The sequence below is a fragment of the Triturus cristatus genome, chromosome 2_2 (assembly GCF_964204655.1).
Source record: "Triturus cristatus chromosome 2_2, aTriCri1.1, whole genome shotgun sequence".
Taxonomy (NCBI): Eukaryota; Metazoa; Chordata; class Amphibia; order Caudata; family Salamandridae; genus Triturus; species Triturus cristatus.
This window is the reverse complement of record NC_140582.1, coordinates 1,055,845,901-1,055,858,683: the sequence shown is the minus strand read 5'-3', so window position 1 is coordinate 1,055,858,683 and position 12,783 is coordinate 1,055,845,901. Positions and strand designations below refer to the sequence as shown.

The 12,783-nt window shown below is 44.8% G+C and overlaps 1 protein-coding gene across 1 annotated transcript in view; it reads left to right on the top strand.

Annotated features, from left to right (window-relative positions):
* Positions 1–2,105: 2,105 nt before the first annotated feature.
* NICOL1 (NELL2 interacting cell ontogeny regulator 1) overlaps positions 2,106–12,783 on the top strand; it is a 46,754-nt gene continuing 36,076 nt past the window's right edge. Inside the window, exons 1-2 of the mRNA XM_085642555.1 lie at positions 2,106–2,240; positions 2,364–2,515. Of these exons, the coding sequence (XP_085498681.1) occupies positions 2,392–2,515 (124 nt within the window). The 5' untranslated portion in view covers positions 2,106–2,240; positions 2,364–2,391. The remainder of the gene's footprint in view (positions 2,241–2,363; positions 2,516–12,783) is intronic.

Sequence of the window (12,783 nt, the reverse complement as noted above, 5' to 3'; positions counted from 1 at the left end):
GTGCACGGTTGCGCACGGAGGCCCAACGACGGAGTGGCTCACACGCGGCGGCGTCTCTTGACGGCGGTGCAGAAGCTCACCTCCCTGACTGCCTCCAGGTCGAGCGCAGTAGATGTCACGCCGCCTCTGCAGGGCCATGCCGAGTCACTCCACCGCACTCCCTGGCACCAGCGCACCGTGGCACGCGCACCGCAGGGCAGGTGAGAGGCACTCGCGGCCGCCACTCGGTGCGAGAGCGGGGCACGGCCACTCCTCGTCGCTAATTGTTATGTCGTGAGGATCGCGGGGCACACGACCTCACGAGGGGGCTTTAACTATGTTAATTATGGTGACCTTGGGGAGGCAATAATTACAGGAGCCAGGATGGTGATGCAGGGGCTACTCTCGTCGTTCGCCTGACTGGCGTACGTCCGAGCGTCACCCATTTATTAAGGTTGGGTCACATGACCCTACGTGGCGTGCCTGTTGCGTCACAGGCACGTCACAACAGTTACCCATTAGGAAGGTCCTGCCACGAGTACGCGCCCACTCCAGACTGCGGGGCCTATGCCAAGAGAGCGGACCCACTCCAGACTGCGGAGCCTATGCCACGAGAACAAGCCCACGCCAGATTGCGGGGCCTATGCGACAAGAGCGGGCCCACTCCAGACTGCAGGGCCTATGCCACGAGAGCGGCCCCACTCCAGACTGTAGGGTCTACGGCATGAGAGCTGGCCAATGCCAGACTGTGGGGCCTATGCCACAAGAGCGGGCCTACGCTAGACTGTGGGACCTAAGCCACGAGAGCGGGCCCACCCCAGACTGCAGGGCCTATACCACGAGAGGGGGCCCACTCCAGACTGCAGGGCGTATGCCACGAGAGTTGGCCCACTCCAGACAGTGGGGCCTACGCCACGAGAGCTGGCCCATGCCAGACTGCGGGGCCTATGCCACAAGAGCGGGCCCACACCAGACCGTGCTGCCTACACCACGAGTGCGGAGGCCCTTTGTGAATCGGCCCCAAAGAAGGGAAACATTTATACCTGCAGGCAATATGGATACAGATTGAACAAGGTAAAAACAGAAATGTTTTCTGTGCTTTTCTGAAAACGGAGGGATGACATAGTTCTGATCTGAAAAGTAACCTTATGCCACCTTTTCAGAGCACCTACTGAGGAGTTTGGTCACTATGTCATATCCTGAGTTTAGGAAGCTTAAGGAACTGGCACTGCGAGGAGCAAAATTTGCGAACAGGCGCATCTGGGGAGAATTTGTACTGCAGAAATACGTGCGGGGAGGTTGTTACTTTTTCCATTCAATGCGCCTTAGGTGTCACTTACCATGAATGAGTCTCACACCTTGCAGCGTAGTCTCACTCCAGACATTCTCAAGTGGTCTTTTTGATTCTTACGAGTACCACGCCTACGGTCCAGGTCTTTTCAGTCACAGTATCGGGTCTGGGCCAGAGCTCTGTGTACATGTGCATTTGGACTTTGATCTTCTATGAAGGGATCTTATTTACGGCTGCAGTCAAATCAAGAGAGCTTTATTTCCCCCACATTTCTGTGGCACACGCAGCAAGTGAAAAATGCAACACATTAAAATAATCTTACGTGCATTGATACAACATGTAATATTACATCTTGTGTAGTTAATAGGTTAAAAATTATGACATGTTGCACAATGTCGTCAGTGGGATATTGATTTAAAGATATTGGCTATTGGCTTCACATTCTTAATGGAGGAAACAACATTAATAGAATGAGAATACATAATTACTTAGAGATTCTATAATTCAAAAACAAAGATAATACTTATCTGTTTTAAGAATAATGGTAATTCATAAAAGATTAACCTTTCCATTGACAGTATTTTATTAATAAATATGAGGGGAGAGTGCGGGGTGCTAAATAGGGGGCGTAGGTAGTCTGTACCGTAAAAGTGGACATTTAGATTGTGGTCAGAAAAAGGCGTCGAAAACAGATAAAATCCCCAACGAAGCAAAGCAAATCATCGCCCAGGCATGTCTCACACATCACTTACTTTAAATCCTGGTTTTGCAAGACTACTCCTTTCCCTGCTGTTGCTATGGTGAATCTCCATAGCAATGACCCTGTTCGGGGCGGGCGGGATGCTGTGGGTACCACAGGCTGGAACTGAGCATGCGCGGTACTGCTCTTCTTGTTTCAGCAACAAATCTTTGCCGTTCTGAAGGGACTGTCATGAAAAAAGGTGCTTCCTGCACCAGACTCCCGAGGAAGGTGAGTGCCGTTCCGGCCACCAGTGGGCTTCATTTATTGTTTTTACGGTTTAACCTGTCAATGGATATGTTTTCTAAGGAAAAAAGGCAAGTGTCCCTCTGTCTCTTTCCCTTTCTGACCCAGGACGAAGCTGTAATTATCGATTAGAACGATGGCGTCGTCTCCTGTCTCGAGATTGATGTGTTTAATGGTGCTGATAATCTCAGTGCTGGCTTTGCTGACTGTGAGGTTCGCCGGAGCCAATCCAGAGGCGGGGAGCGTCATTCCTGCAGAAAGTATGTACTCTGTGGGGCTTTATGTTCACTGCGGCAGGGGTGGGGGTGGGGGTGTTTGCAGTCGCTCCCTCACGGGAGCCTGCAACGAGATGCGTTGTTTAACCTCCAGTGAAATGGCGCACACGGCACACCCACATCTGACAGACTGAAATGGTGTAAGCCCAGTGTAACCTGTGTGTTGCTCTACATATGTAAACGCATGAACTATAGCCATGCTTGTAACGAGCAATAGTGCAGCAGGTGCAGTTCGTACCGAAGCCTATGGCTGTTAGGGAGACACTACGCTGCGAGGCCTTCTTTTGCTACCTAATCAAAGATGAGGGGACATTACCCTTCCTTACATTGGGGCCCCTGTCGCCCTTGGTACGCGCTGTATACAGCTCCCTGAAGTAATGCGGCTGCAAGAAATGCTAACGTGCAGGTCACCCGTTCAACCCCTTAGGAGTGCTGCCGAGGTGCTTGATAGTGCAACCCGTTGTTTACACTTACAAGACTGTGCCAGCACGCGCGGTGTTAAAAATACAAGTAATTCAGAGATCAAGTTGTCAACAGTAGCCTGGTAATTAGTCAAGTCCTTGGTTTCTTTGCATTTTTGGGTTTGTGTGTTTTTCCTGTTCTAAAAAGAGAAATGCAAATTAATAAATGTATGTGCAAAACAGGACAGTATGTACATTTCCTGAGCTATCGGACCCTTCGGACCCTTTTTTTAAAAAAAAATAATAAGTGTTAAGGAGTAAGCCAGATCTGCAGTGAGATGCTAATCCGGGTGCTGGGTGCCTAGTGTAAGAAGGCTTGTTTTCTGGCCATTTACTGATTGCATCTCTTGACTTAAAATCTGCCTCTATATTAGCTTTGTGAGTTTCCTACGATAGTTTTTTTGCCGGGTAGGGTGGTGTGTTTTTTATTATTCCCGTCAACGTGATGCATCTGATGCAGAATATGATGCGGACCTGCAAGGGTAGCTGGTGCAGGTTTATCAGGATGCGTATGATGTGGTCAAACATGAGTAGTTCTTTGGTGGATCATGCTCCCTTATGAAGATCAATATTCAGTGGAGTCCTGTTGAGTAATGGCATCCACGCTTGGATGACAGTAAGGCAGGGTCCTGGCTCAATTGATGTCCATGCTATAGGGCAGTTGTTATGTTATATTGATTTGTATAGCTCACTAATCAACCAAGAGGGTATCCACGCTCTTGGGCAGGTGTGTGTGTGTGAAGTCCCCAAGGTGCAAATACAAAGAGCCAGGTCTTCAGCTTGTTTCGGAATTCAAGAAGTAAGGAACAAGTGAGTAGGATAGAGTTGTGTGCCATCTGCATATTGGTGGACCTTGGTTATGAGGTTAGGTTAATGTTGCCACCTGATAATTTTTTATATATTAGACCATGCAAGGACAATAATGGCAAAAAGCGGTAAAACCTGGCATTTTTTTTAGAAATCTAAATCAAGAACAGCAAGCACAAGAGGAAATCAATTCAAATGTGTTTGGGAGCAGTCTAAATTATTTCTACATGATTTTTAAAGCAAACACCAATATTATTGCCATGTTACAAAAGAACATTGTGAATTGTACACAGATTATTTTTCACCTACCATCACCTGGCCCTACCAGAATAACAAAATGTAAACAAGTGTCTAGTTATGTTTTTCATAGAAAGGTGGGAACCTTAGGCTACCGGACAGGAGGCTGGCCAGGATAATTCCAAGAGGTTCCATGTGCAAATTAAAGTTCAAGGGAAAGACTCATCTCCTGGAGACGTGTTAATCACCAGTAGCCACGCTAACCTGGAAAACTACATGTGGATTAGTATATGTCACTTGGAAGGACAGACTGAGAGCCAGCTAAATGTATAATTAATTCACATAAACGTTTAAAAGATGTTGATCAAGGCCTCAACAGAGACTTTGTTGAAGGCTAATGAGAGATCAAGTAGAACTTCTAGGATTGGCTGTCGGTTATCTGTCATGAGGGCATTAATTATAACCCAGATATTCACTGCCTATGTGATTCACCAGCACTTGTGCAGAAGAGGATTGATTAAGTTATTCTTGTATTTTGGGGGGTAACTACTTTCTTGATCATCTGTTTGAAGAAAGATAGGTGTGAATTCGACCATTAGTTGGCAAGGTCACTACGGTTGAGATTTCTTCCAGTAATGTAAACTTTTGTTCAGCTTTGTTCGTGTTATGGACAATACATCGTATGTGGAAGGAGTTGGGCATGCGGAATAGGGGTGTGAATGCCTCTTCAGGTGGAGATTGCACAATGGTGGATGAGGGGGTTCTGTCTTCATATATTCTTTGACAAAGGAGAGGATGCAGCATAATATGCATGTAAGCATTTAAAAAGTGGCCTCTAGCATGTTGGGATGGGTGGGATGCAGTCAGTTGCTCACTGCTTTCAACGTGGTACTTAATGTTGTCTTTGTCTAAGCTGAGAAGTGATTGATACACTTATTTATTTATAACATTTGTGCAGTGCAACTGTCACCATACAGGTATCCAGGCACTGAGGGCTTCTATCTAGACAGTTAGAACATGGTGAGGTGAAAAAGGTTACATGGGAAGAGCCAGGTCTTCAAGACTTTCCTAAAGTGCAGTGGTTCAGTTGACGATTTAAGAGTAGCTGGCAGATTGATCAATAGCTGGGCCACCTTGACTGTTAAGGCTTGCCCTCCTTGTCTTGTTTTGGAATTTTGGTACACAGAGGAGGTTCGCTGATGCCAACCGGAGATACCTCCCAGGGGTATATGTCTTTAATCTGTGTTGCAGGAGCACAAGACACTTACCCTGGAGGGCCTTGAAGAAAATAAACATAGATTTGAAGGCTATCCTCTGTTTCAGAGGAAGGCCGTGAAGTTCCTTCATCGCATTGGATGTAGATGATCTTCGAGGTCTGTTTAGTGCCAATTTGGCCTCTGACACTTGGACATTGTATAATCTGTTAACCAGATAGGCTGGTGCTCCTAGTAGTAGAGTGTTGCAGTAGTCTAGCCTGCTTAGTATTACGCTGCACACAATTTGAGATTTTGCTTGGGCTGGCAGCAGTGGTAGAAGCTTCATTAGGCCATGGAGAAGCGCGAAGCAGGTGCCTGCAAATTTGTTGACATGGCTCTCCAAAGACAGTTTGTTATCAAATGTGACCCCAAGATTGCGGACCATGTCAGAATGTTGCAGCTCTTCACCGGTCGAAAGAGGACAGAAATTAAAAGGTTGTGTCATGGGGATTTTGCTCCCAGAACAGCAGAGAAACTCAGTTTTATTCCTGTTGAATACGTTGAAAGTTTGTTTTCAGCCAGTTGATGATGACCGTCAAGCAATTCTGGAAAGTGTCCACGACACCCTGTTTGTTGAGTGGGTGTATTTAGGGACAGGGTTTTGAATAGCATAGTGTTTGTTGGCATTGGAGACACTATAGACCTATAAGGGCATTTCAAAATGGATTTTGTGCTATTTTATTTTTTAGTTGCAGATAGCTTGTTTGCAGACGGTGAGGTATAGGGTATACCAGGGCGTAGAAGGCTATGGGTTACAGAGTGAAGTTTGAGGGTGGAGATTATTTACATTGGCCTTCAGGTGGAAGCTTTATGTGGGTTGTGGTTGCCAGTGTGTGAAAGTCTTTCTGAAATAGTCAATGTTGAAATGCATGAAGAAGCAGCAGTGTTGGATGGCGGAATGTTTTTGTACATGATGATGGGCTTAGCAGTGTGGGCTGATCAAATTAGTGGCATTGTTCAGGTGGCTTTCGAAAGGGCTGCATAAAAATTAAATTGATTTTGAAAATGGTACATTCTGTGTAATTTGATTAGTTAGTTGGTCTGTTGATTTGCAGCCAAAGCACTGAGAAGGCTGAAAAGGGCTTTCTTCATAAGCCCTTAATATGAGTGCTGAGTGATTCCCAGGTGACCCAGTTAGCGGCCAAAATGGGAATTAAAAGGCCATGAGAATACTGGGGTATTGAGTTCTTCCATTAGACATTTTGCCAACTCAAGGCAGACAAAATGTGCTGGTAAAAATCTTCCCGGTAATGGGGAATGACATGAGGGAGTTGTAACGGAGACAGATTTACCCATTATTTCCATTTTCTTTGGGGCTCACTCGTAGGGGGCCAGTACACTCACTTCCTAGAAGTACTGCTAGCTAGATATCGCAGGAATACCTACGAAAAAGATCACACATGCCAGGTTCGGGATCATAGTCGTGGTTGAGTGGTCTCCAGGGAGGTTGAGATCCCTTAGTAACAACTTGTTGGACTTCTTGATGATAGGGTGACCGACCATCTATAAATTTCACAGACCGTCCGTTATTTTGGTATGATGTCCGTTGTCCATAATCATTCCTTTTACGGACGCCTTCTGTCCGTAATTTTGGGGATTGCAGCAAGCTGTGTTGTTCCCCTGCGAGAAGCCCCAACAGCTTCAATGTTCTCGCTATTTGGGGCATCTCGCACCTCTCTCTTAAACTGTAGCGGCAGCAGCAGCCCCTCGCACAGACTCAGGACTGGCCCACTCATTCTGACTTCAGCTGCTTGTCACATACAGAATGACCCCGGGCGTGCCTTCTCCTGCATCTGCCTAGAGCATGGCATTCTGCTTTTGTCTTTGTCAAGGAGCAGAGGCGGTTTCTCCATCGGAGCGTAAGGGGCGTTACCCTACTCCCCAATGCAAGCCATCATGAGCCGCCACATGTATCATTTATAAGTGGCAGCTATTTTTCTTCTAATGCGTTCCTCCTGCCACATGCTGTGTTGATCTGTAGTATCTAGCCTGAGGGCATTGTGTGCAGAGCCACTACTGATGATTGGAATTAGCGCACAGCAGGGATGAAGTGCACATGCTGGTGTGGGCAGGTCTCTTACTGTGACCAGCCCGACATGCACTCTTCAGTCCTATCAAACCCACGCTTCCAAACTCTCCTGAAGTTGTTGTGCTTGCTCTCTGTACTCACTCACTCATTCATTCCTTTCAGTATGGGGTGCTGTAGCAAAATGTGCCAGAGCTGCCTTTGGTTCCAAGTGTATATAGTGCAGTATAGTACAGCATGGTGTGTGCAAGCTTAATTAGTTTAACTTGTTGTGCTGTGGGTAACACATGACACAGGATGGGAGAAACATGCCTGCTTCACATCATGGGAGTTTGGGTGATGTGCTGTCTGGGATTCCCTGTGTTCCACGTATTGTTGTTCCTAAGCATGCTGGCATACAGCTGTTTCCCAAGGAGGCTGTGAATGGCACTGAAACTTAAAAACTAAGCTTGTTTTTCTAAATCAATTACATTTGTGGTGCTTGGAGAGCTCTGTTTTCTAACCTGCACTGCACCTTTTTAAAGCACTGTTACATTTCATTTATCTGTGCTGGAAATCCAGATTTACAATAAAAGCGTGCATGCAGGATATTTCATTATATGCAAGACTGGCACATGTCAAGTTTTTTTTTCATGGAGAGTAATAAAACTGCTGTGCTGATGCCATCAAGGAGGCTGGGCCAGAATGTGTTAGTATCTTTTACTAGCAGCACAGGTTTTGTATGTTTCCATCAGTTTTATTTTTTAGGGAGAGAACTGGTACCCAGTTTAATGACATGATGATGGTAGTTTAACGCATTTGTGACTTCATTTGTTCTGGATCCCTGGTGCTATTTAAGTACAGTGTGTCCTCTTAAGGCAATAGGAGAGCATCCCACACTATTGTACGTTGAGCCCACACTATTAATTTGTATACCTTATGGCTTTTTCACAACATTCTTTTATGAAATTGGCTTTAAAATGAATTATTTGCCCTTACGTTTTCTAAATTTTCTCTGGGGGAGAAGCCCTCCCAACCACCCTCTTATTTCAGGTCAGCTTGCTTGCTTTGCTCACTCACTTGGTCTAACTCACCTCCAACTTTTATTTTCCCTCATTACACCAACCTCAGACAGGCACACCATTTCGGCACAAACCCTTGTTAACTAGTCTTTGTACATGCACCACCCATGTACGCCTACCTGACTGTTTTCTAACTTTGCAGTCAAAGACAGAAAAATAAAGTAGACTAGTTTACAGTCTTGTTGTGGTGGTAAAGAGCATGTGAAAACAAAGGCTGTAAGCTGTCAGTTCTTTTTGTAACACACAACAACTTTTAAATACCTGTAAATGAACTGTGCAAATGTTTCGAACCATATCAGCAGTTAGGAAACCACAAATGGACCCCTTGTTTGTAATTCAGAAGTGTACTGGAAACAGAGTTTTAATAGGATCAAAACAGTCAAGACACTTTGCTTGGTGATGTTTAAATTCTACATATTTGCTGAAACCACATTTCCACACATTATTGTTTGTGTGCTATATAGTTTTTTCAGTAAGCCTGCATGTTAGTATTTTGCTGCCATTTCAATGGAAAACGTTGTGTATGTAAAAGACAGTGCCTCCTTCTGACCCACAATAATGCCTCAACAGGGTATACAGTTTCTAGTCTGTAGCACACTTCTGTGCATCAATGAGAATCTGCAGTTTACAGCTCACAGAAATGACACACCCCAATCGGTATATTATTTCCAATGTACAGGTAAAATAAGGAGGGCTGATATATGGCTAGCCAGGGCATTGTGTAGTTATGCCAACTCCTATCTAACCTCTCTGACCTACAATAATACCATAACACTCGGCAGCGTGCAGCCAATAATAGCTCATGCAGGCTGGTTAATAACTCCCTTTTCCTGCTTAATGCTCTCACCCTCACACAAGACCTGCTATGGGTCTTATCCATCGCTCAGTACTGTACCAGCCCCTAAACCAGTCATCACCAGCTGAACAGACATGGAATACCTAGAGCAATCTGATACATAAAGCTAGCCACATGGAGGACTGCACTCTAGTCCAGCACTGCAGGTTCTATTAGTACATTCTATACATACTACTTTACATCTTACAATGGCACTCAATATGAGATGCTAGTAACAAAGTCCATCCGAGCAGATCTATCTGACCACTTCTCTCACCAAACATGCCTGCTCAGGACCATGAACTGGAAACAAAATATCAGACTGGACAACCCAGTTCAGTAACCATATAAATAGATTATGATCATATGAAATACCACAAAAAGACCTGCACAGTTGCTCAAAGCTACGCGCAGACTGAAAAACTATGAGGTGCACGATTGTCTCAACCTTATATAAACCTACTTTGACATTTACTTATGTTGGTTGTCTGTTTACTAACTTATATACTATTGCACGACCTTCCCTGATGTGTCTGTAAAACGAATCTTTTGTCTCAAATTTTCGTCCTGAATTTTGACCATCTGTGCTTCATACCCTAACGGGTTGGAACAAGCTGGCCCCCAAGAGATTCCTACGCCCTAAGAGGGCTCAACCATCTGCCCCTTGGTATACCCAAGAATTAACGGAGCAAACATTGGCCTGTAAACACCAGGAAGGAATTTGGAGGAAGGAGTACAACGAGAATGGAATAAAATGAATATAAAATTAGCCTAGCTGCATCAGAGAACTAAACAAGATTACGATACAAAAAAATAAACACTGCTAAATTCTAGACAAAAGAATTGTTTAAAACTGTAACTGCACTAGCACACCCAGCTTCGTCACCTATTCTGGCCAGGAACAATGTGAGAAAATATCAAAATGATTTTTCAACAAAGTTGAGGCTATTTTTTTCAACCTTTGCTGGATCGACAGTTAATAGAGTTCCAGCAGACATAGCAGCTCCAAAGTCAGGAACCAATGCTTCACCACAATTTGATAATTTCGCCCCAGTTACAGTTACTAACACCTGGGATTTACTTATGACTACGAAATCAGGCTCTCCATATGATCCATGTCCAACGTCAATATTACAACTTGCACCCGAGCCTTTCACTACAACTCTGACTTCAATTATAAATGCTATGTTCTGAGCAGGGTACTTCCCTAAAGTATGGAAAAGCATCCACTCTGCCGCTTCTCAAAAAATCTAGTCTTTACCCTAAAGACCCTAATAATTTCAGGCCCATTTCTAGACTCCCACTTCCAGCAAAAACCACTGAGAAAATTATGAACTCTGAACTCAGTTTGTTCCTAGAAGAGGCTCAGGTGCTGGATCCCACCCAATATGGCTTCCGGGGGGGTGGTCACAGTACGGAGACAGCTCTTCTCAAATCCATGGAGGAAGTTAGAGTCATACTTGACCAGGGAGGAAAAGCGGCCATAATAATGTTTCAACCTCTCAGTGGGCTTTGATACGGTTCATCATGCTTTGCTGATGGACCAGCTGCATGAGATTGGGGTCCAAGGTACTGCCTGGAAACTACTTAAATTTTGAATTTTGACCCTTTGTCCTGAATTTCTACCCTTACCATCCTGAATTGCACACCTCCAGTTGGTCACCCTAATTGATGAATGGTTTGCAAAGTTAGAGTTCCGGATTGCCCTTTAGCCATCTTTATATTGCAGCATAAAATACCAAAATACCAAAATAAAACCACACACTTTAACTCACCACAAATAATCGATTTATCATGCCAGGTGTTTAGGTATGCTGAAGTTTATTCGTTATTTCCTTTCCTTTCATTTTTAAAGTGAATGAGCATTGTATGCATGCTTCTTGTATATTTGGTACAAATGAGCTGGTATGATTAAAGGTTCTGGATTTAATGTAGCACATCAAGTCCAAGTGAATAAGTTCACATGACGTATCGGTCACTGTCCATGTTTGAGTTCGAATAGGTCTGGTCCTCTTTGGCGCCTCAGACACTTGATGCATTACTGGATCTGCCTCGTTACTGTGGCTTCATTTCACAACTCAAACGCAGAAAAAACACAAGACAAACTTGTGGGTGCTAGGTCACTTTTAGATGCCAGCCTTCCTGTCCAATTACGCAGGGTTGCCGGCTAGTCTTTCCCCCCCTGAAGGTATTTAAATCCAGGCTGGCGCGCGTCCTGATGTCCTCCTGAGCTTGAGCCGGGAGTAGACCACCGATTTAGCTTTTAAACCGTTTTAAAATCTGTTTTAAAAACGGTAAAACTTGCTTACTTTGCACTTTGCGCTATTGCACTGCTTAGGATCACTAGGCTCCCGGGGTCCGCATTTGACACGTGCGGCTGTAATATTGGGAGTACACAGGATTGCGGGCTAGTCTTTCCCCCCTGAAGATATTTAAATCCAGGCTGGCGCGAACACGCAGTGGACGCGCGCACCCAAGGCAAGCCTGTCTGCGCCCGTCCGCGCACGGCCCTAGCCACCATGCCCATTTTGTTACAGATAATCTTAATCTGATATGGTACTCTAGTAACACTCTGCATAGCTTGAATTTGACCACTGCAAAGTCTAACTGCGTATGCATTCTACCGGATTCTGGGCCCCCTCACAAACATCTGATGTGCCCCAGGTGCAGTATAAAACTGCTGTACATATCCCAACCGGTCAGAGCCTTCCAAGACCAAGGAAGGGATAGGAAAGGTCAGAAGGACAACAGATATTGGAAATGTGCCCTTCTCAACGCAGGATCGCTAATAAAAACACAGCTTAGACTGTGCATCTCTCATTGAGGAAAGGAAGTTAAAATTGCTTTTACACTGAATCATGAACGGACGAGGATTCCGGTCCCGATTTGGTTAAAGCCACACCACCGGAGTATCTCTGTTTTACTTTAAACAGGCGGCATGGGAGAGGAGGGGGCTTGGCGGTCATATATCATAAATCCATAAAAACTTCTTTTAACAGGAGGGGAGATAAGCGGAGACCCAAGGTGGTGCTTCAGATAATTAGACTTAAGGCGCATGAAACCGGCAGGAGGCGGGGGGAGGGTGTTGGGGATGTTGGGGGTGGGGAGTTCGGGGAGGGGGTTAGTTAAAGTTCACTTACATCACACCAAATCCTTGTTTAAAGTGGCAAATTGCTCTGGAAGAGCATATAATGTTCTTATCCTGACTTCACAAATGGAAGGTTCCTGTTATCAGTTATCATGTGAGAGAAATGTATTGTATATGAACATGATCTGTACCTGCCAAAGAACAAAATTAATAAAGAAATAAAAATAAAATACTACTTTTAACCCATCTGTCAACCCTGAATGCGAAGCATTGGACTTCTGCTTCTTTCTTTCTCATCAACATACTTTTAGTGGCACTCTCATTTATAAACCTCCTGACCCGAGAAGTAGGTTTGTAGCACAAGCTGGCAATGTGCTGGAAACTGAGCTAAGTGCTAAATCCGACACAAAATTAGGTGATTTTAACTTTCATTTGGAGGCCTTTATGGATCCAGATACATCAGAACTGCTTGACTTAATGAA